Raw genomic sequence first — 26437 nt, 5'->3', positions numbered from 1 at the left:
CACATACTCAGTTTATGCCTTCCTTTCCATATCTATTTAGCCAACTTTGTAAGCCAAATGTATTGGTCATGATTTTCTGTATCATGTCTCAACCCAAACGTATAATCAATTATTCTATTCTGCTTGCACGTATGGATTCTCAGTATCATGCGTCAAGCTGAATAGTTTTTTAAAATAATCTTTAAATTTTCTCTAAATTTGTTGAAAGAAAAATCATGTCGATAAATATATTCTTCCTATAACAGAATAATATGATCTTATCACTATTATAAAACTTGTTATGTTGTAGATATGTCTACTGACCATTTCGAATTTTGAAAACAGTCATGAGTTCTCTTCCACATTAATTGGTCGGGTGTACATTTGTTTCGTATCTTCTATGAAAATGATAGTAACCTTTCATTACTTAATCTTATGTACGAATCTTTATCACAGGAGTCCTCAAGCACACAATTATGCATATAGAACCCCAAATAATACAGTTGCAATGCTGCTGCCCTTCGGAATAACAGTTGCACTCTACTAGTAAAGAATAATTCTAAAATGAATTTATGCTAAACATCAAATAATTTAGAGCTGATCTGGCACAAAAAAAATGCATGGAGCCCAATTCAGGGATGCATTTCAAGCCAATTTTGTAGCTATGACACTGAGCCTGTCTTTCCAAAAAACCTAGTACGAAATGGACTAGTGCCAGAAAATAAAGGGGTGTCTGTAACAGAATTATAAATTGCCTTACGTTTGTGATCTATCTGTCCCTTCCATTGTTTGATCTTAGCATCTACTCTAGCTGAAAATCCAACCTTAGTCTTTTGCTTGGCCTTTTCTTGTTCTCTAGACCACATCTCTGTATCTTCAATATCCTTTTTGAAATGCTTAATCTCTTGAATAACATGATCATCCAAAGGGTTAATCATCCTTTGTAAAGTAATGTGCGTAAAGTATGGAAGCACAGAGGTTATGGTTACAAGGAGTGTAATGAACCAATAAATAGGGGCAGGCCCCAGTATATCAGTCAGGACGTGGAATGCTTTATTTGACACGGTGGGTGGTAGAGTTCCATATACATATAAAAATGCATACCAGGTAAATATACTACCCCAGATGAATAGGTGTTGGATCCATGTGAAGTGGGCTATTAGCAGTGCAATCTGGCAATTGACAGCCCAGATGATACATGTGTACATGGTGGCTCCAATGTTTGAGGGATCTGATGTGGCACCTTGAGCACGGAATGCCTGAGCATAGTAGATGTATATATTGAGAAAAAATGTTATTAGAGATGTGTATACTCCATTTGCCATCCAACCAATGATACGAGACCAGCTGAAGAAAATGTTGCGAGGACCCTGCTGATACAGAGCAGGAAACTGCAGATAAAAGAAAAAATCAATGAGGTTGAAGTTAAATTCAAGAAAATAATTAAAACTATCTATTTGTACATTCCGCTGGTCATGAACTACTGGGCGATGATAATCAATAATGCTACGGTACGCATACTCTATGATTGTGAATCTAAACATGCTCTATGATTAATGAATATGTGCTGGGAACTAGTTCTTTGGAAGCTCTTGCATGGGGTTTGTAACTGATGCAATGCAAAAGGGGCACAAGGCACAAACACAAGTTCAAACGTTAATAGATTAGTTCCAACCAAAATCAAACAGAAATGAACTCAAAAACCTTAAGATGCATACCAAGAGAGATATAAAGCAAACAATGAAAAGCATACACAAACGAAAGAGAGAAAGAAGACTCCCTAAGATGCTCATAGATGTTCCTCTCTTGCTCTTCTCCTCTCCAAGATCCAAATGGGTGATTGTAAGTAGCTTTCAGCTTTTAGCACAAAACCATGGATGACATGAAGATTTGAAAGTGGTTGAAAGATGATCTAAAATCTATTGCTATGCAAATGGCTAGAATAAGATTGCTATGAGAAAGCTCTATGAACATACAAGTATAATAACAATGCAAAAATGTTTCCCCTTTGCTTGAGAAATGAGGTCCTTTTATAGGGAAAAATGTTGATTGAATGGCCAAGATTGAGTGAACTCATGAAGGGCTAGGATTGATGGGTTTGTGATCCATGTGATGGCTTTCAACCCAATCCCATGATGACAAGTGTCAACATGAGATGGCTTGAGAGGAGAGAGAAGGAGCATTTAATGCCTAAGGAGACATGAGGGTTACCCTAGGAGGGTTTGGTTAGGCTTTGAGTTAGTGGATAAAGCTTTTATCCAATGGATAAACTCTTGTGCAAGAGTTAATAGAGATAACCATGGTCAAAGCAATGAATGCTTGAAGAGACCCATGAGTTAAATGAGAGTTGAGTTAGAGGGAAAGTCTCTAACCATGTGGGGAAGTTGAGTTAACCATTAATGGTTATATAAAAACCATAAAGGCTTTGAAAGACTTTGGGGGTTAACTTGTTGAAAAATAAAAGCCTTTAATGCATTTCAAAGACGAGGCATTTTTGAAAAGTGACTTTTGTTTGGGAATGTGCAAATGATTAGAGAGGGGGATTAAGCTAATTAGAAGGGGGTTAGAAGAATCTAGAAGGAAGTTAGTGGGCAAGTGGATTAAGATAAAAGGGGAAAATAGGATTTTATTTAGAAATAAAATCTATTTATTTGTGCAACTTGTATTTGTAGGAAAATGCAAGTGGGGTGGGATTTTAAATAAATATTGATTTATTTAAAAGGGAAATTTGATTTGTGTTTTAAAATAAATGTTGATTTATTTAATAACTGGGTTATAGATAGGGATTTGAATTTAAATAAATTTATGTAATTTATTTAATTAAAAGAACAGAATGGGGCTTGAATGAATTAATTAAATGTGAATTTAATTAATAGAGGAATATTAGTGTATCAAATAAATATTAAATATTTATTTAATTTAGTGGATAGATTTTGGCGGTTGTTTTGGGTATGTGGTCCATGCTTGTAATCCTTAATTTGTTATATGATCAATGGTACATGTGTTTTGTGGACATAGCATGTAATGTTAGACTTGGTTTTGTAATCTTTGGTGGCACATACAAATTTGATGGTGATGCATGTATTGGTGGGTGTACGACATGGCTTCAAACCTTGGACTTGGTATTGTAAGCTTTGATGGCACATACAAATTCAATAGTTATGGATGTGCTGAGTAGAATTCCTTGTAAAATATTGTGAAACAGAGACCAAAGGTGTTCTAAGCTAAAAGGTGAGCATTCTAATATGATGGTGTATGTGGCTTCTAGCTGAAAGATATTCTAAACTTGATTGTGCATGTGAAGTTCTGGACAGATTTGGAAATGGCAAGAACATGGTGCTGGTGAATTTGGTAGCAATGCATATGCTTGGTGCAAGTACTATTCAAATTTGGAGAAATAGAGTCAAGAAACTCTGTAGATATGGCTTCTAAAGTTTATAATTTCATTCTATTCTTGATGAAACATGTGATGTGTATGTACTATAAATACAACTTGAGTTTGGAAACTCTTCAAAAATGGTTTCTAAGCTTCAAAATGATCTAAGATTGATGGCACAAGAAAATTTGTCAATGATGTATGTGTTAGTTGCAATCCTTCATGAATTTGACAAATGAAAACCAGAAACCCCCAAACATGGCTTCTAAGTGTAATGGTGTTCTAAGCTTGATGGTGCATATAATTGAATCAAAACCCATACTTATTCAGAAAATAGTTGAATCTAGATTCCAAATTAAGGTATTCTAAGTGAAATGGTGTAAGAAAATGTGATGCTGGTGCAAGGCTTGGGATGACTTGGTGAAATAGTTGCAAGAAAACCTTCAAACAAGGGCTCTTTTAAAAATTTGGATAACAAGCTTAATAAAATTAGGGTACTCCATGATCTGAGAGTGTTAAGTACAAAACATTAAAAAGAGTTTGGTCTGGTAGTATTGAACCAAAAATATCTTTTTGTAGGTGGTTACTTCTATTTAACTTATTGTAGGGCATGTTATGCTCATCCTGGGTCTCAGTCCTGCTTAGAAGTAACTTGTTGGGGTGTTGAATCTATTGTTCATTTGCCTTTTGATTGCCCATTTGCCAAATTGGCATGGAACTATTTTCTCCCTTCTTGGGAAAAGTCTTTTGGTGAGAGAACTATTTTCTAGCACAATATACTTTTTGGGGAAATTGTTTGTTCTTTTAAAGACTAAAAAGAATGATGAATATAAGGAATTTTTTTGGAGGCGATGCTGATGCTTTTAATGATCAGGATTCTCTGTGGTGAGTCAATGCGGATAAGCTTTGTTTTGGCAATGATGGTTGGCAGAAACATGACAATTGTGGTAGTTGAAAGTGATGATGTTCCAATTCCTATTGATCTGGCCCCTATTCATTCTTATCCTCAAAGGGATCAAGTTTTTTCAATTGTCAATGATTTAGTGGGTGTCTTTTTGCAATTTTCTGTTGATCTGGGAAGTTTATCTCTAGTAGCTGGTAGTGGCCGCTCTATTCCTGGTCTATCACAAGCTCCTGTTGCTACTGCTGCTATAGATAAATAAAGTTAGTAGTCTGTTTCATGCATGTCCTTTTGGTTGTACATAGGCAGCACATGCTTTGTAAAAGAGGGCAATATCTTTTACAGTTTGCAAATATTCATATTTTCTGGTCTAAAACAGAATACGAATGGTGCTACATGTGGATTATCTGCTGAAGTAGATCTTTTTATAACTGCTTCTCTTTCACTAAAATATACATTATTTTGTGTGGTGTCTTAATTTTTCCATCCAACGGTTCTTCACTATCTGCTATACATGTTTCTGTATCTAGTGCTGAGCGACAAATTGCAGGAACAGGAAATGAATTAAAAGAATCGTTGTATTTTCCCTTGCCATACAACTGATGTAATACTTCCTCTCTATCTTCTGCTGTTTTGATACTGTTTACTGTCTTGAGTAATAATTCTCTGGAACTTGTTGATGATGTTAACTCCTTGGACAGCAATGATGAGGACATCTCAGCTCTGCATCCTGCTGTCCATGTTAGTGTATATCCTAAGGGGTGGCTGAAGGATTATGTGGACTTTAGTGCTATAAAGAAGAATGTTGAAAATTTGGTCCGCAGTCTTGGTGAAAAGAAAGGTTCTAAGGATGCTTAATGGTTTCATTTCAGTGATATTTTCTGCTTATCTTGCTGTCAGAGGTTTTTCTGCTTTCTTAAGATCTCTTTGTGCTACTTGCCAATCTGGATATGTTTGTTTATATTACTCATGGCTGCTACCATCAGTTAGACTATGGTTTTTGTTATGATATAGATAATTCTTTTATATCGCTTGATTCTTTAAAAGGGGAGCTGTTTCTATATGTCGTATGTTTTAGCTCCTCTATCTGTTTATTTTGTAATAGGTCTCTATTTGTGTGATTTGTGATTCAATACTCATTTTGAGCTATATTTGTTAACTATTTTCAATATTAAAACAAAAAAATTCTTCAGACATGTCTTCAAAGCTTCAAAGTCTTCTAAGATTGATAGCACAAGAAAATTTGGCGGTGACATATGTGTTAGTTGCAATCCTGCATGAATTTGGTATAATAAAAACCAGAAACCCTCAAACATGCCTTCTAAGTGTAATGGTGTTCTAAGCTTGATGGTGCATATGATGGATGCAAGGCCCACACTGATCCAAAAACAGTTAGTTTCTAAATCTTAGTTATTCTAAGTTCAATGGTGTAAGTAAATGTGGTGCTGCTGCAAGTGGTGATGCAAATTCTGGGATAACTTGGCAAAATGGTTTCAAGAACCCCTTCAGATAAGGCTTCTAGGACGAAGTCGCTCTAAGCTTGAAATTGAATTCCAATGATTGCACATGAGTGTTACAATTTTATTATAAGAAATCAACTTCCCTTTTCTTGGACCCAAAATATACCTGTAAACATACTTCAGATGGAACATCTTGCTCAAATACTCCCAAAGATATGACTGGCAAAGATGTGAGTAGAACATTGAAGAGTGTCATATACCAGTCATCATATATAGGAAGTCCAGAGAAGCTTGTATATGTTTCATAGTAGAAAAGTGTGAGGCCAAAGGCTACATTTTTGTAGAAAAAATAGCAGACCTGCCATATAAGTTATACAAGACTTCAGAAAGCTGAACACTAAGTACTCTGTGTAACAATACAGAAGGATCATTCCTAAGAAGAAGTAATTTGAAAATGCTGTTAGCCATTTAAGATTTCTTTGATAGGAAACAGGTTAGATAGAATGGAATACCATCTTTGCAATCCTCTTGTAGCACCAGTGCCCATGGACTATTAGCAGTCTCTCCAAAAAGCAGAATTGTGCAATAGAAAAGTCACTAGCCATGACTGCCTGCGAAAAAAACAGAGTAAAGGTATGTAAACTATCACTTTTCACATTATAACTATTATTTTTTGGCACACAGATTACATTGTTTTGTCTACTAAGAAAATTTTGGCAGTTCCTAGTTCCAGTCCTCAGATTTAACATATATTTGAAGAATATCTAGAATGGTTTTGTGAATAGCATCCGTTCTGACTGAGGATCAAGGATATAATCAGAATCTTGGAAAAAATTTAATGATTCAGATGTGATTAAAAAAATATTAGGAGACAAAAGATCAAACTATATCTCAATACAAATCCATCAAATCCATTAATTCTAAATCATTATCAAAGTCTATACTCTATATGCAAACCTGCATTCCCTCCACACCACTGATACCAACACCAACATCTGCTTCTTGAATCATTCCAACATCATTTGCACCATCACCAATGGCAAGTGTGGTTTTACCAGTGCTCTCTTTGACAAGCTTTGTAACCTGCAAGTTTCACAAACCATATGGATACAGTCTCCTGGAACTTGCGAACTCATAGAAGATATAACTGTATTGAAAATAAAATTCATGGAGTTCAATAAATTGAACAGTGGGAAGACTCGCTACCAAAGCTTTTTGTTTTGGAGACACTCGGCAGCATATGACAGATGCACAGTTTGTGGCCAGTTGCAGAAATTTATATTTAATGTCATCCTCCAAAGCATATGCCAGTGATTTTCCATCAATTATCAAGGCAAATGCAGCATCAATATTTGATTCTAGCCTTACAATTTCAAAACCATTTTGAATTTTGCTTAGAATATCTTCTTTGTAAGCCTGTATACTTAACAGAAGACATTTGTTCAGAACTAGTCCCTCCCGATAAATAATACAAATGGCATGTCTTCTTTATAGAGTAATGGTTCAAACCTTGTTAACATCATCTTGGTCTTGGAATTCGTCTATCTTTCTAATACAAAGAGAAATTTGTTTCATTCCTTGCCGAAGCAAACTGCATGCAAATCTGTAACAAATGTAATTAATTGGATTTCATTAGAGAGAGAAACCAAGACAGAATACACTATATATCTGCCATTACATATTATCTTAGAAGTTATTCATTTTAGTATATTCCCAGAGCTTTTGAATTTCCTACCCTATGTTAATTGCAGTCTCCTCTTTATCACCAGTTAGCACCCAAATCTTGATGCCTGCTTGTGCGAGTTTATCTATGCAGCCTGGAACCTTGAATATTAAGAACAATCATTAGAATAAGAGAGACATATTTAGTCTAGCAGGGCTTCTATTCAGTAGAATTGACAACACAATGAGGCAAACACCTACCCCTTTCTGCAACTTGTCTTCAACTGCTGTAGCACCAATAAGAACCAAATCTTTTTCTATTAAATCAGATGCACTGTCCAATAAGGCCTCTCTTCCAGCCCCAACTGTTGTTTTAGCCTTTGTAAATACAGCATTCCATTCCAAATATTCAGTTGTTTCAAGTTTTCGGTATGCAAATGCAAGTGTTCGCAATCCTTCTTCACTATATTTGGCAAGATGAGTTCTAGTGGCATTTTCATACTGTCTGCCATTCTCCCCTAACCGATCAAAGATTACACTACAAGAATCCAAAAAGAAAGATATTATTAGATCGTAAGTCTCCCCAAGAACAAGGACTAACAGATGCTTCTAAATAAGAAAAAGAATTATCTAGTTAACAGTATTCTAAATTTTTATTTCAAGTTGGTGAGGCTCAGGGCTTAGATGCTAGCTTATGGTTCTTAAGATTCCTAAGCTCAACCATGGATGATTTCTCCAGCGAGGGATGTACAATGTCAACAGAAGTAGGCACCTGATTCAGATTGCCTAGAAATTTCACACTTTACAGTAGGAGGAATCAAGCCAGCACTCCGAACAACAAAAACTAAGTACTCCCAATTTTATGTAGCTTGCAAGAGGATTCACCTTACCTAATCGTGGGTAAGCTAATGGATCATGGCTCAACATTCTAAATGTTATCACCATTTCAAAAAGAAGGCATGCCAGAAGATCAAGTTTAATCACAAAGAAGATTGTGAACTCACAGTGATAAAGCAGCAGTGATCCAACACAAGGATTCCACATAAAAGGCAATGGTACAAAAAAAAGGTGCAGTTTCATGCATAGAACTAACAAAATGATTTTATAGGTGGACAAGATAAGCTTTGCGTGTTATAAAAATGCCAAAATTGTTTAGTGAACAAAAAGGTCCTAACTATTGTTTTTGAGCAACATTATAACCATAGCAGAATGCAACATGCCTGACAAGGATAAGGTAGATTGCAAACCTGTCTGCACCTTTGCACAGAAGAAATATCTGCCCTTCCTCATCACTAACTATGACAGACATTCGTTTGCGAGTGCTATTGAATTCCAGGAGATTGAGTAATTTGTATCCCCTACAAATCATTCCATTCATCAGGTTTGAATTGAAAACATTTCTAAATCGAAAAGAAAGATGAACTAGAAAGCATAATTAATGACTCAATGAGAGATTTGATTTCTCACCTTTGCACCTTTCTTTCAGAAGAAGGATCCAACTCTATTACAGACACTGTGGATTGCGTTCGTTGAAAGAATTCAAATCCAAATTCCCTAGCAGCTATCACAAAAGCTGCCTCATCAGGAGACTCTGCTTCATATTTGATTTTACCACTTTCTTCATCTTTCTCTGGAACAACTGTATGGCATACTGCTAATATGCGAAAGAACATTAATTTCATATCCTCGTGTAGCCCATTCATCCATTGTCCATTCATGAGACGTTGGTCATTGAAGTTGAAGCCCTTGATGCCATGTTGCTTGTCCTTTTGGGTCCAGTCTGTACCACCAGTCAACACTCCAATGTCAGAAGCATCCAGACTTTTGCTTTCAACATGGACTTGAGATAATTCTATGCTTGTTGCGTTAATATTTGAATAGTTAAATTCTGAGGTGCCAGTTGAGAAACTCTTAGACTTAGAACTTAGGATATTTGGGTCGATTCTTGATGAATCTGATATATCTGAAGGATTCTCTCTCTTGCTTTCTATCCGCTTTACTGCAGCAATTTCAATATCAGTGGCTCCATCGCCATAAGAAGTTCCAGCTATAGAACACTTGAGGAAATCCATTTGGTTGCAGGTAAGTGTTCCTGTTTTGTCTGAAAGGATAGTATCTATTTGACCAAGCTCCTCATTCAGATTTGATGTTCGAGCTTGTGCAGCGCTGCTTGTTCCTTCATCATACATTTGAATGTCTTGGTTGATGAACACTGCCTGCAGCACTTTTACAATTTCTAGGGAAACATACAGTGATATAGGGATAAGATATCCATAGAGTATAAGAGAAGTTATCAGCATAAGAAGACCAGACCTTGTGGAGTTCTTTGGATCAAAGAAAGATGAAGTATTTTCTGGCTCTAGATACTCCCAGTCAAGCATTTCAAATTTTGTCAACAAAGAAAAACCCAAAGCAGTGATCAAAGAGATTAAGAGAAGCACTGTGAAGAGGAGATATATTATACGATCAATTTTATGCTCAATGCGACTTCTCTTGGAGGGAGACTGTGTAGAATTTTTCGTCACTTTGGTGTCAAAACCACTGAAAATCACAACACCATAAATGTATTGAGTATTCCTGAGTTTTGAATCTCTAAGAAGCACCTGTTCAGGGCCAAGGGCATAAACCTGATCATGGAATTCTAAATTGCCCACAAAAGTGTAGAGACTTGGGTTAGGATCTTCACATTTTATAACTGCATTGAAGTGGTCAAATTCATTCTCTTTATCCAGGCCAAGAGTGAATTCCAAACATCGCTTGACCTTCAAATTTGTTTCTCCATCTAGATTCATGGTCTCAACATAACAGATTCCATCATCATAGCTGGATGACAACAATAGTAAATCAGCTGGAAAGAATTCATCTTTCTCGATCTTCACCACCTCTCCAACTTGAACCTTTTCCCATGGTTTCAAATCAAAGGATCCATTCTCTTTCCTTGTCTTCACCTTTCTAGAGTTAACCTTCTTGTCCTGCAAGGTTAATGTTCCCATTTCAGCCACCTAGGATTATCAGTTGGGAGAAATTTTTTTAAATGAACAGTAAAGAAATTACATCACAATAATTTTTTTAATAAAAACACATAACTAAATATCAAAGTGCAGATCATTACGAAAGGAAGTCCTAAATATACATCAAGCTAAATTATTTTGACTAAAATGCATTAATATAGGTGAGAGGAATTAAATTAGGAGAAAAGAGAAATAATTTCTATCATAAAACAGGTTTTTAAGTACAGAAAGCACAAATCAGCACTCTGTAGATAGGATATCCTTAGAAAAATGCAAAAGTTATTGTAAATGACCATGATATTGGTTGAAGCTTCAGTAGTGGAAATCAAGGAGGTAAAAGGTTTGTTGATTAAGTATGAAATGGCCTCGAGGAGAAAGTTTAATATTGATAGAAGTTGCATACTTTATCTGAATATGCCTTTGGAGAGATAGAGAAGGTTTGCCTACGTTTTGCCTACGTTTTGTACTTGTTATCATAAAGAACTCCCTTCTGCATATTTAGGCCTTCCACTATTCACAAGTAAGATGTCAAAGTGTTTTTAAAACTCTATTTTGGAAAGGTTTCAAAGGAAACTAGCAAGATGTAAAGGATGCTTGCTAAGATAGGCAGGAAAGCTTCAATTATTGAAGTCAACTTTGCAGAGTCTTCCTGTTTTTTACACGTATATCTTCAAATTACAAAACAAGACAGCGAAGTAGCTTAACAAAATTCAAAGAAGGTTTCTAAGATTTGGAGTAGAAGAGAAGAAAATTGTGGCTCTGGTTTCCTGGGATCAATTGTGCCAACCTAAGAAGTTGGAGGGGGTTGGGTCACAAGAAGCTAATATTGCTTAATCTGGCTCTCCTAGCTAAGGTTGGATGGAAATTTCTCATGGAAGGGACTCAATGAACCAGCATTTTCAAGGCTAAGTACTTGGCTAACAATGACTCCTTCTCTCTCTTTTGTCTCATGAACCATTCCCACATGGTTTTGATCATTGGAATGGCTTGGTCAAGGGGAGAAAGCTACTCTAGAAAGGAATTAAATGGAATGTAGGTAATGGTAGGAAGGTGATATTATAGGAGATTACTTGGCCTTTGGACTGCTCTCTTGCCTCCTTGGATACCCTTCACCCCTTATGTGAGACCCTTAAAGGGGCCATGGGTGAGTAGGTAGATTATTATTTTAGTGTAGGAGATTGGACAAAATATAGATCGTACAATAGGTCAATAGCTTATTTGACCTAGTAAAAGGCTTCCATGTGTACAAAGTAGACAAAGATGATCTTATTTGGGCCACCACTCCAAAGGGATCCTATAGTGTCTCATCTAGCTTCTTCTTGTTTATTGATCACTAGCAAGAAAACCCCGTTGGACATAGGTATGACTTAAACATCTCTTTCCTAAGAATAATATATTTCTATGGTTGGCGGTGTAGAACAAAGACCTTACTCAAGATAATCTAGTCAAAAGATGCAACCTAATCCCCTGCAGGTCTCCTCTTTGTGAGAAGGATTTGGAGTTAGTATTTCATCTATTCATTGACTTCCACTATGCTTAGAGCATTTGGTGCTTCTTTCTCTCCAACGTTCAAAGTTAATTGGGTCCAACTTGCTTTTTGTTGGGCCTAGTCTTCAATGAAACTCCCCTTAGCTAATATCAAGCTGAAAACCATATGGAAATTAGCTTTATCGCATGTCCTTTGGGGCTTATGACTAGAGTGTAAGCTAGGATCTTCAATGACAAGAAAGCCAGCCCTACTAGAGTGGGAGACAAAACCTTCTTGGCTATTAAGGAAAATTTTGAGGACTCAAAGCTAGGAAAAGCTATTAACAAGAGGAATGTATCCATTTTGAAGGTAAATGAGACCAAGTGGTTGATAGCTAGAACATTGATATTAGTATGGAGGATCTTCATGAAAAGAAGAAATAGATTATGAGTCTCATTAAATGGTCTTGCTGCCTCTTAATGGTTTAAAATTGAACTTTGATATAGCCTCAAAGGGGAACCCCAATCAAGCATAGCAAATGTCATTATATACAATAATGGCCTCCTTTTCTGTAGCTTTCTCTATCAACCTAGGTTTCCAAATGAATCATTTCATAGAGTCTTTAGCTACTTACAAGGTGATTCATGTAGCCAATGAATTGGAGATTCCTACGTTGGCTATTAAGGGAGATTCTCCTAGCATCATTAAAAGCCTATTAAAATAGTTCTTTACTTTTTGGATGATTGAGAATATTATCAGAGATGCTTTAAGTTTGATCTATTCTCTCAAGGAAGTTAAAATTGAACATATCTTCAAATAAGGGAACAACATGGCACATTGTTTTCCTAATGAAGGGGTTTCTATGGCAAAACATACTAAATGGATGGATTTGAACCAGCTATCTAAAAGAGTAACCAAACTCATTACTGATGATAATCCATCTTCTTAGATTTACATTATTTTCCATTCACTTCCATTATTATGACTTGCATGTGGTAATGAGTGTAGTCAATTTTAGAGGTAATGCTTCACATGTATCAAGCGAGGAGCTATCTCCAACAAGTACTTAAAAGGATTTCTTTCCTAGTATCAAGGAAGATCAGATTTTTAATTTCATCTCCCCTATTATTTGGCTCAATTGAGGTAATACAAAAAAGCAAAGAAAGTGATGGTCAAAGGTCTTAAGAAAGAGATAATAAATGATATCATAGTTCAAATATTCAGGTTGTCCATGAAGGGAGCAAAGACTTTCAAGGATAGGACAGGTAAAGAGGAAATTGTTAGCACTTTCCTAAAATGCAAGGAGAAACTAATGAGACAACAAGCTAGTTACATAGGGTGTCCCTCCCCACACCTCAAGATGAAGTGGCCCTTTAGATTATGAGGTATATCACTATCAAGGGGACATTTAAGTGCCTCTTATCTGCCTCTTATCTTTCTAATTTATCCTCAGCCATTTTAGACACAAAAAATTGGTTATCTTTCCGATTCTCTTTATGATGTCCTTGGAATACTCTATATAGTGGAAGTTATTCTTGAAAAGGCTCCATGCCCTATATGCCAACCCCTCATTTTCTTATTGATTATGCATGCTCAAAATATCAAGTACCCACCCACCCCAAACCCTATCACAAGGGAGGAAGAGATGGTTGTTGAATAGGTGTCAAGGCCCCTTGATATGGAGATTGGTAATGTTTCCTAGACCCATTCAAGGGTTAGGAGTTTTAGATTTTAAATACTCTTGATATGGAGGTCTAGGGCCCCTCTAAGTTGGCTTAGTAGGTTAACAAGATAAAAAGAGAGGCTTCTTATCATGTGGAAGGATGTTGTAAGGAGGAAATTACGAATGAAAGGAGGAAGTTGTCTAAGGAGAGTAAGTCACTCACATTTAAGAGAGCCATTGATGAGGAGAATGGTTTGTAGGAGAAGGGTTAAGAAAACTTGATTGAAGAGAAGGATATTGTTGAGAATTTTGGACTTACTGAGGTAATTATTTTCTTCCTAGTACATCCATTATACCTCCTACATGTTCCAAGTAAGCGGTCTTCGACCTTGAAGAGTTAACCTCTATTCTTGAGAAAATAGAAAATAAATTGAATGGGAGAGAGAAGAAAATTGGTCCAGCACAATATTCTTAAATGGTTCTCCATGGGTAACAAAAGGCTTAACCTTAAGATATCTATGTTCCACCAATGATAAGTGATGATACTTCTTAGATAAATGTGGGTGATAATTTGATCAAAGGAGAAGTGGAACATTTTCAAAGACATTTGTGGACTTAAAGTGGACAATTTGAAGAATATAAGCGGATCAAAATTGTCGATGGTTCCTGTTCCTTTTCCCTATGAAAGCACTAATGGAGTGAAAAAGATGTTACAAGCCGGGTAATGGGATTTTCTCCTAGTTTCATAACCTCCTTCAACACCAATTTAGTTCCTAATGGGATCAGAACTATCAATAGGGGCAAAGTAAGATATGCACATTTTTGAAAGATACATCTTGAAGATATGCTTAATGGGTGCTTCTAGTTTCAATTTGGTAAAGTTTTGGGCAAAAATTGTCAAGTGATATGAAGTCAAAGGTTTTGGTGGTTCTTGGAACCGTAGGAACCAATGTTTGGTTCTTGGTTCTTGGTGAAACTCTAAGTACTAACGAAAAAATAGAAAGGTGATGAAGGCAAAGAAATGTTGGATTTTACCATGGAAACCTCCAATGTGTTCCCTCTTCTGGTCTAAGTGTCAATAAAGTGAATAAGCATGACAATAAAAGTGGCCAAGGAAAGTTGCAAAAAGGCATCACAACTTCTAGTGGTTCTCGGAACCTCAACCACATTCTCAGTTCCTAGTTGGCCCTTGACTGCTGATAAAGAGAAGTTAAAATCGTCTAAGTCCTTCAAGGGATGAACTTTGAACATTCCCTCTCCCCTTCTACCATCTCAACATGCATCTTGAGGTGGGCTTGATGCCTAATGTTTGATGGTAGGCTTGATGCCCAAAGTCTAATGGCAAAGTACCTCGTCATGGTTTCATGATTTTCCCTGCTTGTTTCCTGGTAGGATTGGCATGTGGTATGCTACAGGCCCAAGGCCCAACCTCCACGAATTCCTATTCTCTTGTCAAGGGTCCATGATTTTTAATGCCACAGATTTCGAAGGCTTGACTTGGCACAAGATGAGTTTTTAATGGTTTTTTGGGGCTTGATGGTGCATTTTTTCATCCACCCACTTCAACTCCTAATGGTGCCCTTTCACCCAACCACAAGAAATGAATGATGAGGTCCTCCATCAATCTGGAACACACATTTTGAGTGGAATTTCATCTTCAACCACAAATTTGAATGTGTTATAGTGTAGTAATTAGGGTTTGGTGACCTGGGATATATGTTTTGTTTTGGGTCTTATTTTAAGGAAGTTGGTTGCAGTATGGTTTTGTAGACACCTGTGTGGATGCCAAAGCTCTCTAGTGCACAAAATTTGCTATTCCAAACTATTTTGAGTAGATTTTGTGTTATTCAACGGTAGATACAAATGTTTTATATGACATGTATATTAATGTCTCCATGAACACCTGTAGATCTTTAGGGGACTCTTCTTGGCTAAGGTTTCTCTTACCACATTTGCTGGTATGATTGTAACAACATTCCAAGCATTGGAAGCTTTGTAATGGCCTTTTGCATGTTTCAAATGGCTTTATGCAGTGTTTTCATGGATGATTGAGTATGTTTTGTACATTATTGTCATCATTCTGGTGCATATGAATGCATAGTTGTGGTCTTTGTGCTTTCAATTCGTCGTTCAATTTGATATCTTTTACTCTACACCCAATGAATAGGTACTAGTTTGGATCCATATACCAATCTCACACCATCAATCAAACAAAACATTACATTAGTATTTTAGTTTAAGTGATCCTTCTATGCACTCACGATTGTCAATATAACTAGGGATTTATTCTTAAGTGAATGCTTGATAGATAAGTTTTACGTAGGTCATACGTGCATAGTTGTATCAACACTATATAGGGGTTAGGAGGTATCCAATTGTTCTTGGTTTATTGGCAATCTTTGGGGCCAAGTCAACAAATTGGGTTTGGTTGTCAATAATTTGTAATCGTCCATTTTGTTTAAGTTTAATACTTGTTAAGGTATACCGCTAGAACACCCTCCTGAGTTTAAGCTGAGCTCAAAGTATAGGACATATAACCCACTCTCGTAGATTTGGCCTTCAACCCTCCATAGTTTGTTGATGAACTAATTTCACTTGCATAATCACAAGCTTGGCCTTATGAGTGAGATTTGATTGTAGGAAGTGGAGTAGTGTGTTGGGACCCAACAATACCAATCCCTCATTTTCTTACTAAATTTAATGGCTCGAAATATTAATCCCTCATCCACCCCAAATCCTACAGCAAGGGAGGAGGAGATGGTTTTTGAACAAGTGTTAAGGCCCCTTGATAGGTAGGTAATGTTTCCTAAACATATTCAATGCTCAGGGGTTTTAAGGTTATTAATGCTTCCAATATGGAGGTTTAGGGCCCCTCCAAGTTGGTTGAGTAGGCTAACAAGAGAAACAGAAAAATTGTCTCTCATGTGCAAGGATGTTTTGAGGAGGAAGTTGTGGATGATAGGAGGAAGGTGCCTGATGGGAATAGGTCACTCGCTTTTAAGAGAGTCATTGATGAGGAGAATCGTCTATAGGTGAAAGGTAAAGAAAAGGTGATTGAAGAGGAGGATATTGTTGAGAATGTTGGACTTGTTGATGGTAATTGTGTTCTCCTTGGTATCTCCCTTGTTTCTCTTGAATGTTCTAGGTATGTTGTCTCCAACCTTGAAGTTTTGGCTTCTATTCTTGAGCCACTAGCAGATAAAACAAGTGGGATGGGGAAGGAAATATTAGTCCACCATGGTACTCTCAAATCAAATGGTTCTTTATGGATAATAAAAGACTTAACCTTAAGATATCTTTGCTTGACCAAAGCATAAGTAGTCATACTTCTCAACCAAATGTTAATGACAATCTAGTCAAGGAGTAGTGGAACATTTTGGAAGACATCTATAGACTGAAAGAGGACAAACTGAAGTAGGAGGAAAGAATCAACAATCTGGAATGTGAGTTAAAAGCCATCAAGGAGAATCTGAAAAAATTGTTGATGTCAATAGAACTACCATCCAAAATTGTTCCCAAAGCATCCATATGCTTCATGCGATATTGAAGAAACACAAGAGTCATACTCAAGAGGACCCTAGTGCCAAGACTCGCAGCCAAAAGACAACTAAATGTAAAGTGTCTAATGAGACAGCCATGAAATTTGTGTATGAACATCTAGAAGAAGAATTGGAAGTAGCAATCGGCCTTAATTTACTTTAGTTTTAATGCTGCTTGTTAGTTTGTTATGCTGCAGATATGTCATTGACTTGCTGCAACATTGTTGATTTTATGCGTAAGTTTGCATTAGGTTATTCCAAGGGTGGTTGCTGATCATTGTTGAAGGAATTGGCCCCTTTCAACACTTTATTAAAGAAAAACATAATCTTTTGGAAAGAAATATTTTCAAATCCAAATGCCTTAATCTATTTTTTATTTTGATTTTGAGTGGCTCAAATTCTAACTCCTGCTAATTAGAATGCCAAAGTTCGAAGTTTGATTGTAGATTAAATCTCCTACAAGGGATATTCACATTGTCAGTGGGGATTACACCCAATCGAAGGAGAAATGATGCAGACCTGCAAACAGTATTGGTGTACACAATAAGGTTTGCCCTCTTAGATTGGGCACTAAGTCAAAAAGTCAAAATTTGGTGTTCAAAAGAAAAAGCTTAAAAATATCTGGGAAAATTTTCAGGAATATAGGATTTTTAAAACCAATAAGAAAATGTGCAGTAAAAATATGTATACAAAAAAGTGGCACCCACCAAGGTGAGTAGAAATAAGTTAACTGTGAGAAGAAACTTTTACATCTGAATTAGGATTGTTTACTAGAACAAAGGATTACTCTTCCGAATTAGAAAACTTAAATCCTAGCATGTGATAGGAGAGGATAGTTTGGAAATTTGTATTATGAGAAAGGGTATTGGAATCAAACTGAAAAATGGGATGACAGGTTATTGGAGGAGAATGTTTAAGGAAAGCATAAAAACCTTTTCCAAAGCAAAGGATTTGACCAATAAAATTAAAAAAATCCAATGGGGTACAGAAAAAGAATTGCTAGAAAAGGACATTAGCATGCATCAAAGAGATGATATGGAAATTTCGAATGAATGATATGGAATTTGAACGTATAAAAACTGATCTAATTGTTTCACTGTTGATACATAAGCATCCTGCAGACATATGGGATAGAAATTTTCTATATAATTCCTTGGAAGATCTTGTAGGGTATATGAGACATATAATAGAATTTAAACATGATCTCTCCAGCTTATACGCTACTTAAATCATTCCTATAATTATTTTCATAGAAGTGTTTCCGCATAGTATTGAATCATGTGTTGATTTATTTTAGTGCATTTAGGTTGTTTTCATGTGTGAAGTACCATGACTTCAAGATGTCACCCATCAGAAGGCTATTCTAGCTCAAGCATGCTTAACCATAGAATTTTGTAGCATATATGTCAAATCTACTCTATAAGCCATAGTAAACAATCACTACAAGCCGTAGCAAACAATCGATACCCTTTTTTAAAAAATACATGGTATTGGCAAATTATCATTATTCATCTGCTAATATTATTATTCTAAATTATACCTGTAGAAACCTGCGAAAGTCTTCGATGCCCTCCTTTAGCATACTCAATCCAACCACAAATGCCAGAGGAGCAATTGTACTTATAGGTGAAACTGGACTCAATGATGGTGTGACTGAGAGTGCGGCAGCAAAAAGAAAATAAAGATTTGCAACTCTCCGGAACTGTTCAAAAAGAGCTTTTGGCAGAAAGGAAATAACAGTATATTTAGTGGTAGAGACATAGTTTGAAGGGTACTTGAGAGGCTTTTTCCTGTGTAGGTCTGGATTGTTGCAGTAAACAACACGAGAGAAACCAGGACCTTCTAGAAGTTGAGGAGGATAGGATTCTTTTGAACTTTTTAAACAATTTTTGAAAGAATAGAGCTTGCTCCAGTTGAGCTTTCTTTTGTTTCTTGCATTTTGGGGCATATTTGTAAACCTCTAATTTCAATTGCAAATAATCTGCACTTAGTTCTGGCTAGACTCTGAAATTGGCAGCTTTAAGGCACAATATTCTAGCTACAATGCATGGATTGCTTTGAATTTTGAAAATTGAATGTCTGAATGCCAGTTTCGGATCCAAATGTTTTGCAAAAATCTAGGTTCTTCCTTGGCCGTGGTTGATTTTATCTCAGTATTACAAATGTAACCAATGGATCAATTTTTCATGATTTCAGCATCTCTCCTCCTTTCTGCAAAATAAAACAAGCATTGAACACATAGCTCGTTACTATTAGGTAAGCGGACGAAAAATCATATAGAAAAACAAAAATAATTCAAAGCTTTCAATATTTTTGATTTTTTCCTCAGTATGAACAAGCCAAGGTATCACAAATATATGCTTTTGGCCATTGAAGAAGAATTTCTTAATCTTCGAATGGTTTAGATGATGTTCTGCACTTATTGTTATAATATTTTGCTTGTAGAGTGTAACTTTTATCAAATGCTATGCTTTGCACTACTATTTGTATGTCTTCACAATCAGAGCATACCTGATGCTTTAATCTCGTAAATATATGCTCTATGAGATGATCATTTGCATCATTATTTATTTCACCTTGATCAGAGAATCGTGTTTTGCGTCAGTATGTCAAAATTCACGTAGAGTGGTTCTTTACACAATCCAGCTCCAGATCAGCCCTGTACACAAATTTTACATTATTTTAATTTTTTAAACCAATTTTTTTTCGCTCTATATAAACTAGTTGAAGCTTTATAATCACTTCTTTTTTAATCCTATGGCAGGATTATTGTATCTTTGTTTTCCCTACAATGTCCGTTAAAATATTTAATTACTTAAATTAAACTTTCAATAAATGTTGAGGTTTATACTACTCTTTGCAGGTTTTTCATTTGCAGGGCATACATAAACATGAAATTTTGTATAAATCTGCTCCCAGACCCAATTTATCACTTTTTATTTTACTTGGTTGGGATAACAGTCTCTTGCTTCAATGTCTGTCTACTTTTTATTTCACTTTTTATGATACAGCTACTAAAAAGAACTCTCTGCCTAATTTTATTTTCTCGGCTAGAGAATAAAACTTTGCAGCGGTATATGAATTCAATTTTTAAAAATTTAGCTGCTAGAGTCTAACTACTGATAAATACTCTCTTGATCACTACTTTCTGTAGGTTTTTGCTTGTAAATCATACGTGAATGTGAATTCTTGTATGGTTCTTGCTTCCTAAGCTGATACTTTAACCATTTCTTCCACTTTGTTCAGACAATTGCTTCAATTTGTATCTAAATTTGCAACATTTAGTGCTTCTTTACACAATTCAACTCCAAGACCAAATCTACACATAAATTTACATGGATAAATCTTTTTCTACACTTATTTTTTCCAAAATTCACACACGTATATTTCAAGTTTATGTTAGAGATTTGGGCTTTACAGCACTATCTGTAGAGTATATCTGAATCTGAAGTCATGTATAATTCTGCTCTCTAACTTCTTTTGCATAAATGTTTGCTCCTTTTTGTTCACATAATAGTCTTTTGATCTAACTCCTCTCGAATTTTGCCCATGGACAGATTCTTTGTTATGATCCGACTCCCAATGCGAAGGCTGCGCTCAAATTTTACATTATTTTATACCATAAACCAATAAACCAAACAATATTTGCATTTCTTTAACAAAAGCATCAGTATAAATTCAAGTAGTTTTGTTAGAGTGTCAATATTTATAGCAGTATTTGCAAGGACTCTCAAAATTGGCTTGTAGAAAGAAAGACTAATTGTTAATGCTGTTCTTTCTGAATTAGATTCTGTGAAACTTTTTCTATCAATATTTTAGATCACATTATGTGAACCATCATCAAGATAAAAGAGAGTTAAGAAAGACTAATTTTAATGTTCGACTGTGAAAGTACAGCTACAATAAGACAAAAGGAGCGTTTTCCTATGAGCTACCAAAGAAAACAAAGAAAATACTTTGCCTAAGATAGAGAACATGGAGAAACAGCCAAGGCAAAAGTTTACAACTCAATACAGATCATTCACCTGTAGAATCGGAAGAATTAGTCATCTGCCAATCTGAAGAATATCTCTAAGACTCGGTCTAATAATGTTATAAGGAGAATAGCCGAGGCTAAGAAGATGAAAAGACCTGAAACTCAAATTATACTTTTCCATAGTTACATTCCCCAAGACGATCTTTTCACGATTTATTTTACTTCGTTCATAGAACAGCTTTTGCTTCTGTTGTTGTTTCTGCCAAATATTTGTGTTTAAAGAGATTCTTTGCAACAATCCAGTTTCAAGACCAACCCTTGACCTTAGTATTTCATTATTCTAATCCATTAACATATGCTTACACTTACTTTTGCAAATTCTTCCCCAAAAGCATCAATATATATTTTTCTTTTTCGTGTATGTGTGCGTGTGTGGCTTCACAGTTTTTTTAGCAATATCTGGAACGAATGATTAAAACAATTTTCTTGCCGAGCATACCTGAACGTGATTTTGTTTTATGATTCTGCAGTCCAAATTGAACTTTTCACTTCGATTTGGGCTTAGCTTATTTGCAGTGTAAAATTGTGCTAGATTGTCCTGGATTGAATTGCTTAGAAGAATTTGTTTTTGATGTTTCAGATCTCTCCACTTGCACGATATTTTTGGATAACTACTTTCCGTTCTTAATCCAACACTTTCAGTGAGGTGTCTTCTAGAGAATTAATTTTTTCACTATTTGTTTGACGATGTTCACATAAGAAAAGCTCTTTGAATTCCTATTTGATTTCACCCCAAAAATGGCCTATTTATTTGCTCAATATTGACATCGATATTTTTATAATTTACTTCACTCAGAACTTGCTCCCTGTTTTTTTCTGCCAACCGGCAGATAGTCAATGTGTACATCCAAAAAAAAATCACAATTTGAGCAGCAGATATATCACAAGTGTTCACATAAGTTTTTCATAATTTGTAATGATTTTCCTGCATGCCATTTATTTTCAATATTTACAACCAGTTTTTCACATTTTGTTTTATTGCCAATATTAGCGTCCAAATTTTCATAATATACCGTGTGTTTTCTGAAGCTATGAATGTTCACATCGATATTTTTACAGTTCATTCTGTTTTTCCATTCCCCTGCAATTCTTTCGATAGGTTAGGGGTGAGCAGGACTAATTTTTGTCTTCAGCCGATTTGTCATCAATATTTACAAAAAAAATCTTCACAATTTGCTGTCTTTTGTTACTCCAACGAATAATTAATACTCTTTTGACTATTTTGCCGACGAATTATCAATATTTTAGAAATCTTTACATCAATATTTCCGCAATTTGCTGTCTTTTATCTCTGCAGCCGATTGACTACCAATATTTACATAATTCACCTATTTTTCTCCTCTGATCTACCATAATTTTTTCACGTTTGCTCTATTTTGTCTACAGACGATTGTACAATTGAAAATCCACATTTTGTTTTGCTTACTCTGCAACCGATTTGTCAGCAACATAATTTTTAATTTATTTTTTTCTGCAGGCGATCGATTCTTGTAAAAAATATAGTGGACAAAACCGCGGATTTTTGCATTGAAATGCCGATTTTTTTAATGCATTTGCAGCCTCGTTGTCTCCAAGGTGTTTGTCTTCAGCATTTGGAAGTTTGAATCATTTTGTTCCTGCGCAAGCCTAAAAACAAGCATTATGGAACAAACATGTCCGTTTGAACAGTGTTTAAATAGTGATACATTTTGTCCTCAAACATCACAAGGCTTATTATTTGCCTAGAGTTTCACAAATTTCCTGTAAAAAATATTGTACGGTATGATGTACATCCACTCTGATTGAGATGTTATTTTATTTTACTTATTATAGCGTTATCTTATAATTATTTTTTATATTTAGAATTTTCTGATACTACTTTAGAATTATTTAACTTTTATTTATTTGATTAAATTTTTAAAATATATTTTAGCTTTTCAATAATTTCTATTCATATATATATGTCATTATATTGGATGGCTTCTTGTGATTGTATTTATGTTTTTTGGTGTGATGGAATGTAGAAATTGAATGAGTTTAAATTTTGGGTTAGATTTTAAAGATGGAATGAAAAGTCAACAATGTTAAGAGTTGATTTTTCATAATATTGGATTTTCAAAGTTTGATTAGATGAGAGTTTTAATATGTGTTAATTGTATTTCGCTTTGGTTTATGTGGACTTAATTTTTGCAATTGTGGATATGAATTTGTTGTATGTATTTGAATTATAAGTTGCAAGATTAGACTCATAGAAATTAACTATGAGGATCCGCTCAACTCAAGATGCAAATATTTCAACCTTGGTAAGGATTGGAGGTGTTTAGAAACACCTTCAATGACTTTGTTAAATTATCAGGGTCATGTGCATTCTCCTCAATTAGACTTCTTACGGATTAACTTTATGACTTTAAGCAAGTAATTGAAAACAAGAAGCCAGTGTGCAATGATACTTAAGATGGTGATACAAGTAGATAATGTATGATTGATTCTCCTTCAAGCTCTTTGACCTGGATGTTTTTTCACAATCCAACATTTCTAGACAATCTTCCTCGTGATCTAAAATGAATGAATGATTGTCTTTAAAGGGTAAAAGTACAAACCTGTGTCACACTTTTACAAAGGAAAAGGCTAACACAACAATAAATGTTCAATTTCGTCGCCATAAAAGTGTCATTTGCATTTTGAATTTGAAGATGATGTAAACTGATGAAATGTGTAAAATTTGTTGAAGTGTAAGTCTACTATTTTTTGAATATTTTTTGTCAATAATTTATATGTATTTTTTAGCTTTAAAGTCCATTTTTTATTGCTGAAAAACAGGGGGTTTGGTTCCCACCTCAAAAGTAAATGTAAATCAACTTTTTTTTTCTCATTTTGATATCAGTTATAGATCACATATTTATATAGTGCATGAAAAAAAAATAAAAATTGATGTATATTTTCTTTGTAATAGCATTTGGAAGTCGAATACACTAGGATTTGACAGTTTTTGTCTCCCACCACAATTTGTCTATTCAATTTATGATAATCCAAAAACTAAAAATACCCTTTTGGAGAAGACTCTCTCTTCTAGTGAACCATAATTTTTTCAATTTTTTTTTAAGTGATTTGATTTATTTTTTTGTTTTCCAAAGCAAACTCATATCGAACAAAAGAATACCTAGTTGTAGTATTTTTAATTTTTTATATATTAAATATAATCAAAACATTAAAAAAAATTATATGAGTAAAATCGTGACTTCAATCTCTAAAAAAGGGTATTTTTAATTTTTTTAATAAGTCTAATTTACCTATTGAATTTTGTTGCAAAAGTGACAAGTTTGAGAAAATCATCATTTTTGTTGGTGTGGCTGCCACTTGGCATTACACATAAGTTGTTCCGACTGGAACAATTCAAAAATAGTTTCAGCCAGAACTGTGAGGGCCGATGCGACCGGTCGTACAAGTGACCGGTCGCTTGAACCACATATAAAAAAGAATTATTTTTTCCAGTTAAAAAACCAAATCAATCAAGTGCGAAAATAATAAGAGTTATTTTTGCAAACAATCCTTATTTTTTTCAAATAAAGTGGCATTTTGGAGTGAGTAGGAAGATTATAAAGGGGCGAATATTTCTAATTTTGTAAAGCGGCAAAGATTTTGATTTTTTTTTCAAAAGGCGTCTACCCTTTCCAAGTATGTTATTTGAAATCATTTTTTCAATCATGCTTAATTTACAATATTAGATGTTTTTTTGGAAATTAAATATTTTTTAGATTAACCATATTCTTTAGTCACTGCGATACGATGATAACCATTTCTTGGCCATATATCCAACACTATTTAGTATTGAATTATATTATATTTTATTTCCTTACTTGACTCAAATTCTCTATATATATTAGCTAAGTGATTTCAAGCAATTAATGTTATCAAATCACGTTCATATGTACATTGCATAGAGTCAAATGTATCTAATTGAAGTATACTGAAGAGGGAAAAATGGATTAGAAGGTCAAATGATCAAAACATAATTCAAAATAAACATGAAAATGCTATAAACATCAAGAGACCATTTTACCTTCTCCTTCGGATTGAGCTTGATGAAGTGAAGGCACCCCTTGATGATGCTCCACTTGATATACTCCTTACTTGATTTTGGATGTGGAATGCTCTCCTTTGTGTTCAACAAGGTGGATTGAAGGATTTGATAGGATTGGATTTGAATGATGGATTAAGGATTTGATAGATTTGAGGGAGGATTAGAAGAGGATGAGAGAAGAAATAGGTAGCATGACAATGCATGAGAAGTGGATGATTTGTGAGGATAATAGGCTCCAATTTATAGATTGGAGAAGGCCAATGGAGGGCCAAGATTGATTTGATTGTGAAGGGTTGAGATTGATTTTAGATAGAAGGCATGGATCAAGGGTGCCTTGGGAAAATAAATAGGAATATAAAATTCCTTGGAAAAAGAGGGGAGAAATTTGAATTTCAAATATGAGGAATTGATTCAAATAAATTTGAATTTCTTTGAGAGACTCAATGTTGATGTGACATGAGTGTGAATTAAAAATTGAGGGATAATGATAAGCATGATTATGAGAGATTCTAGAAGGATTAATTAGGCTAAGTGGGATTAGGAAAAGTGATTTGTAGGAATCACATGACAAGGTTAATTAATTAGAATTAATTAACTGAGTGGGTTTAGAGGAAATAATTATTGAGACAACTTTAGAAGAATAGGGGAATAATTAATTTATTTGATAAATTAATTATTGGACAATAGTGATAGGATTAATTAAATTAGATTTAATTGATTCTGAGAGGAATAAGGATAACACAATTAAATATATTAATTATGTTGATAGGCTTAAATTATTTAAATATTAATTTTAGGTGTCTACGTATACTTAATTTCTTACTTTTTATCAATGCTCCTAAATTTCTTGAGCCTTATTTTTTCATTTTCTAAATTATAAAAATTGGACTTCAATTCAAATGATCTAAATGGATGAAGTTTACACATGTTAAGTTTAAGAATGCAGAATTATTTATACATTTCACTAATTACATTTTTTTTAACGAACCGGCGAAAAGTTATTAGATATATAACCTTTTTAGTTCAAAGCACTAAATTTTGAAGATCTAAATATTTTTTGCAATGGGGAATAAGAGGACTAGATCAAGGTTGTATGATCGTAAAAGGGACGATAAGATGAAAGGTCATACAAAATGTAGTCAACAACAATCTATTGTTTTTCAAGATCAACCTAATGATGTTCAAGAAACATCTACTCAGGTACGAGATGATTTTTTTTTTTCTGGTATGGAAAATTTGATGGAAATGGATGAAGATAGTCTTTTCAATGAAATTTCATCTA

General features: G+C 34.7%; 1 protein-coding gene across 3 annotated transcripts; it reads right to left on the bottom strand.

Moving 5' to 3' along the window:
* Nucleotides 1–314: 314 nt before the first annotated feature.
* LOC131051402 (probable phospholipid-transporting ATPase 4) lies at nt 315–22577 on the bottom strand. 3 transcript variants are annotated; one of them, XM_057985920.2, is made up of 13 exons: nt 21085–22577; nt 19571–19718; nt 18600–19270; nt 8846–10350; nt 8626–8736; nt 7640–7916; nt 7452–7540; nt 7226–7319; nt 6923–7132; nt 6674–6799; nt 6229–6327; nt 5883–6074; nt 315–1370 (listed from the first exon to the last, which is right to left on the bottom strand). In XM_057985920.2, the coding sequence occupies exons 3-13, from the start codon at nt 19005–19007 to the stop codon at nt 642–644; spliced, it is 3840 nt and encodes a 1279-aa protein (XP_057841903.1). In that variant the 5' UTR covers nt 19008–19270; nt 19571–19718; nt 21085–22577; the 3' UTR covers nt 315–641. The 3 variants fall into 3 exon arrangements, with proteins under 3 accessions (XP_057841903.1, XP_057841905.1, XP_057841904.1); XM_057985922.2 differs by having other exon boundaries at nt 7226–7307; XM_057985921.2 differs by having other exon boundaries at nt 21535–22577.
* Between the last annotated feature and the right edge of the window lie 3860 nt (nt 22578–26437).

The sequence above is a fragment of the Cryptomeria japonica genome, chromosome 11 (genome assembly GCF_030272615.1).
Source record: "Cryptomeria japonica chromosome 11, Sugi_1.0, whole genome shotgun sequence".
In the NCBI taxonomy this organism is placed as follows: domain Eukaryota; kingdom Viridiplantae; phylum Streptophyta; class Pinopsida; order Cupressales; family Cupressaceae; genus Cryptomeria; species Cryptomeria japonica.
The sequence above is the reverse complement of the archived record's forward strand: the minus strand, read 5'-3'. Positions and strand labels throughout refer to the sequence as shown.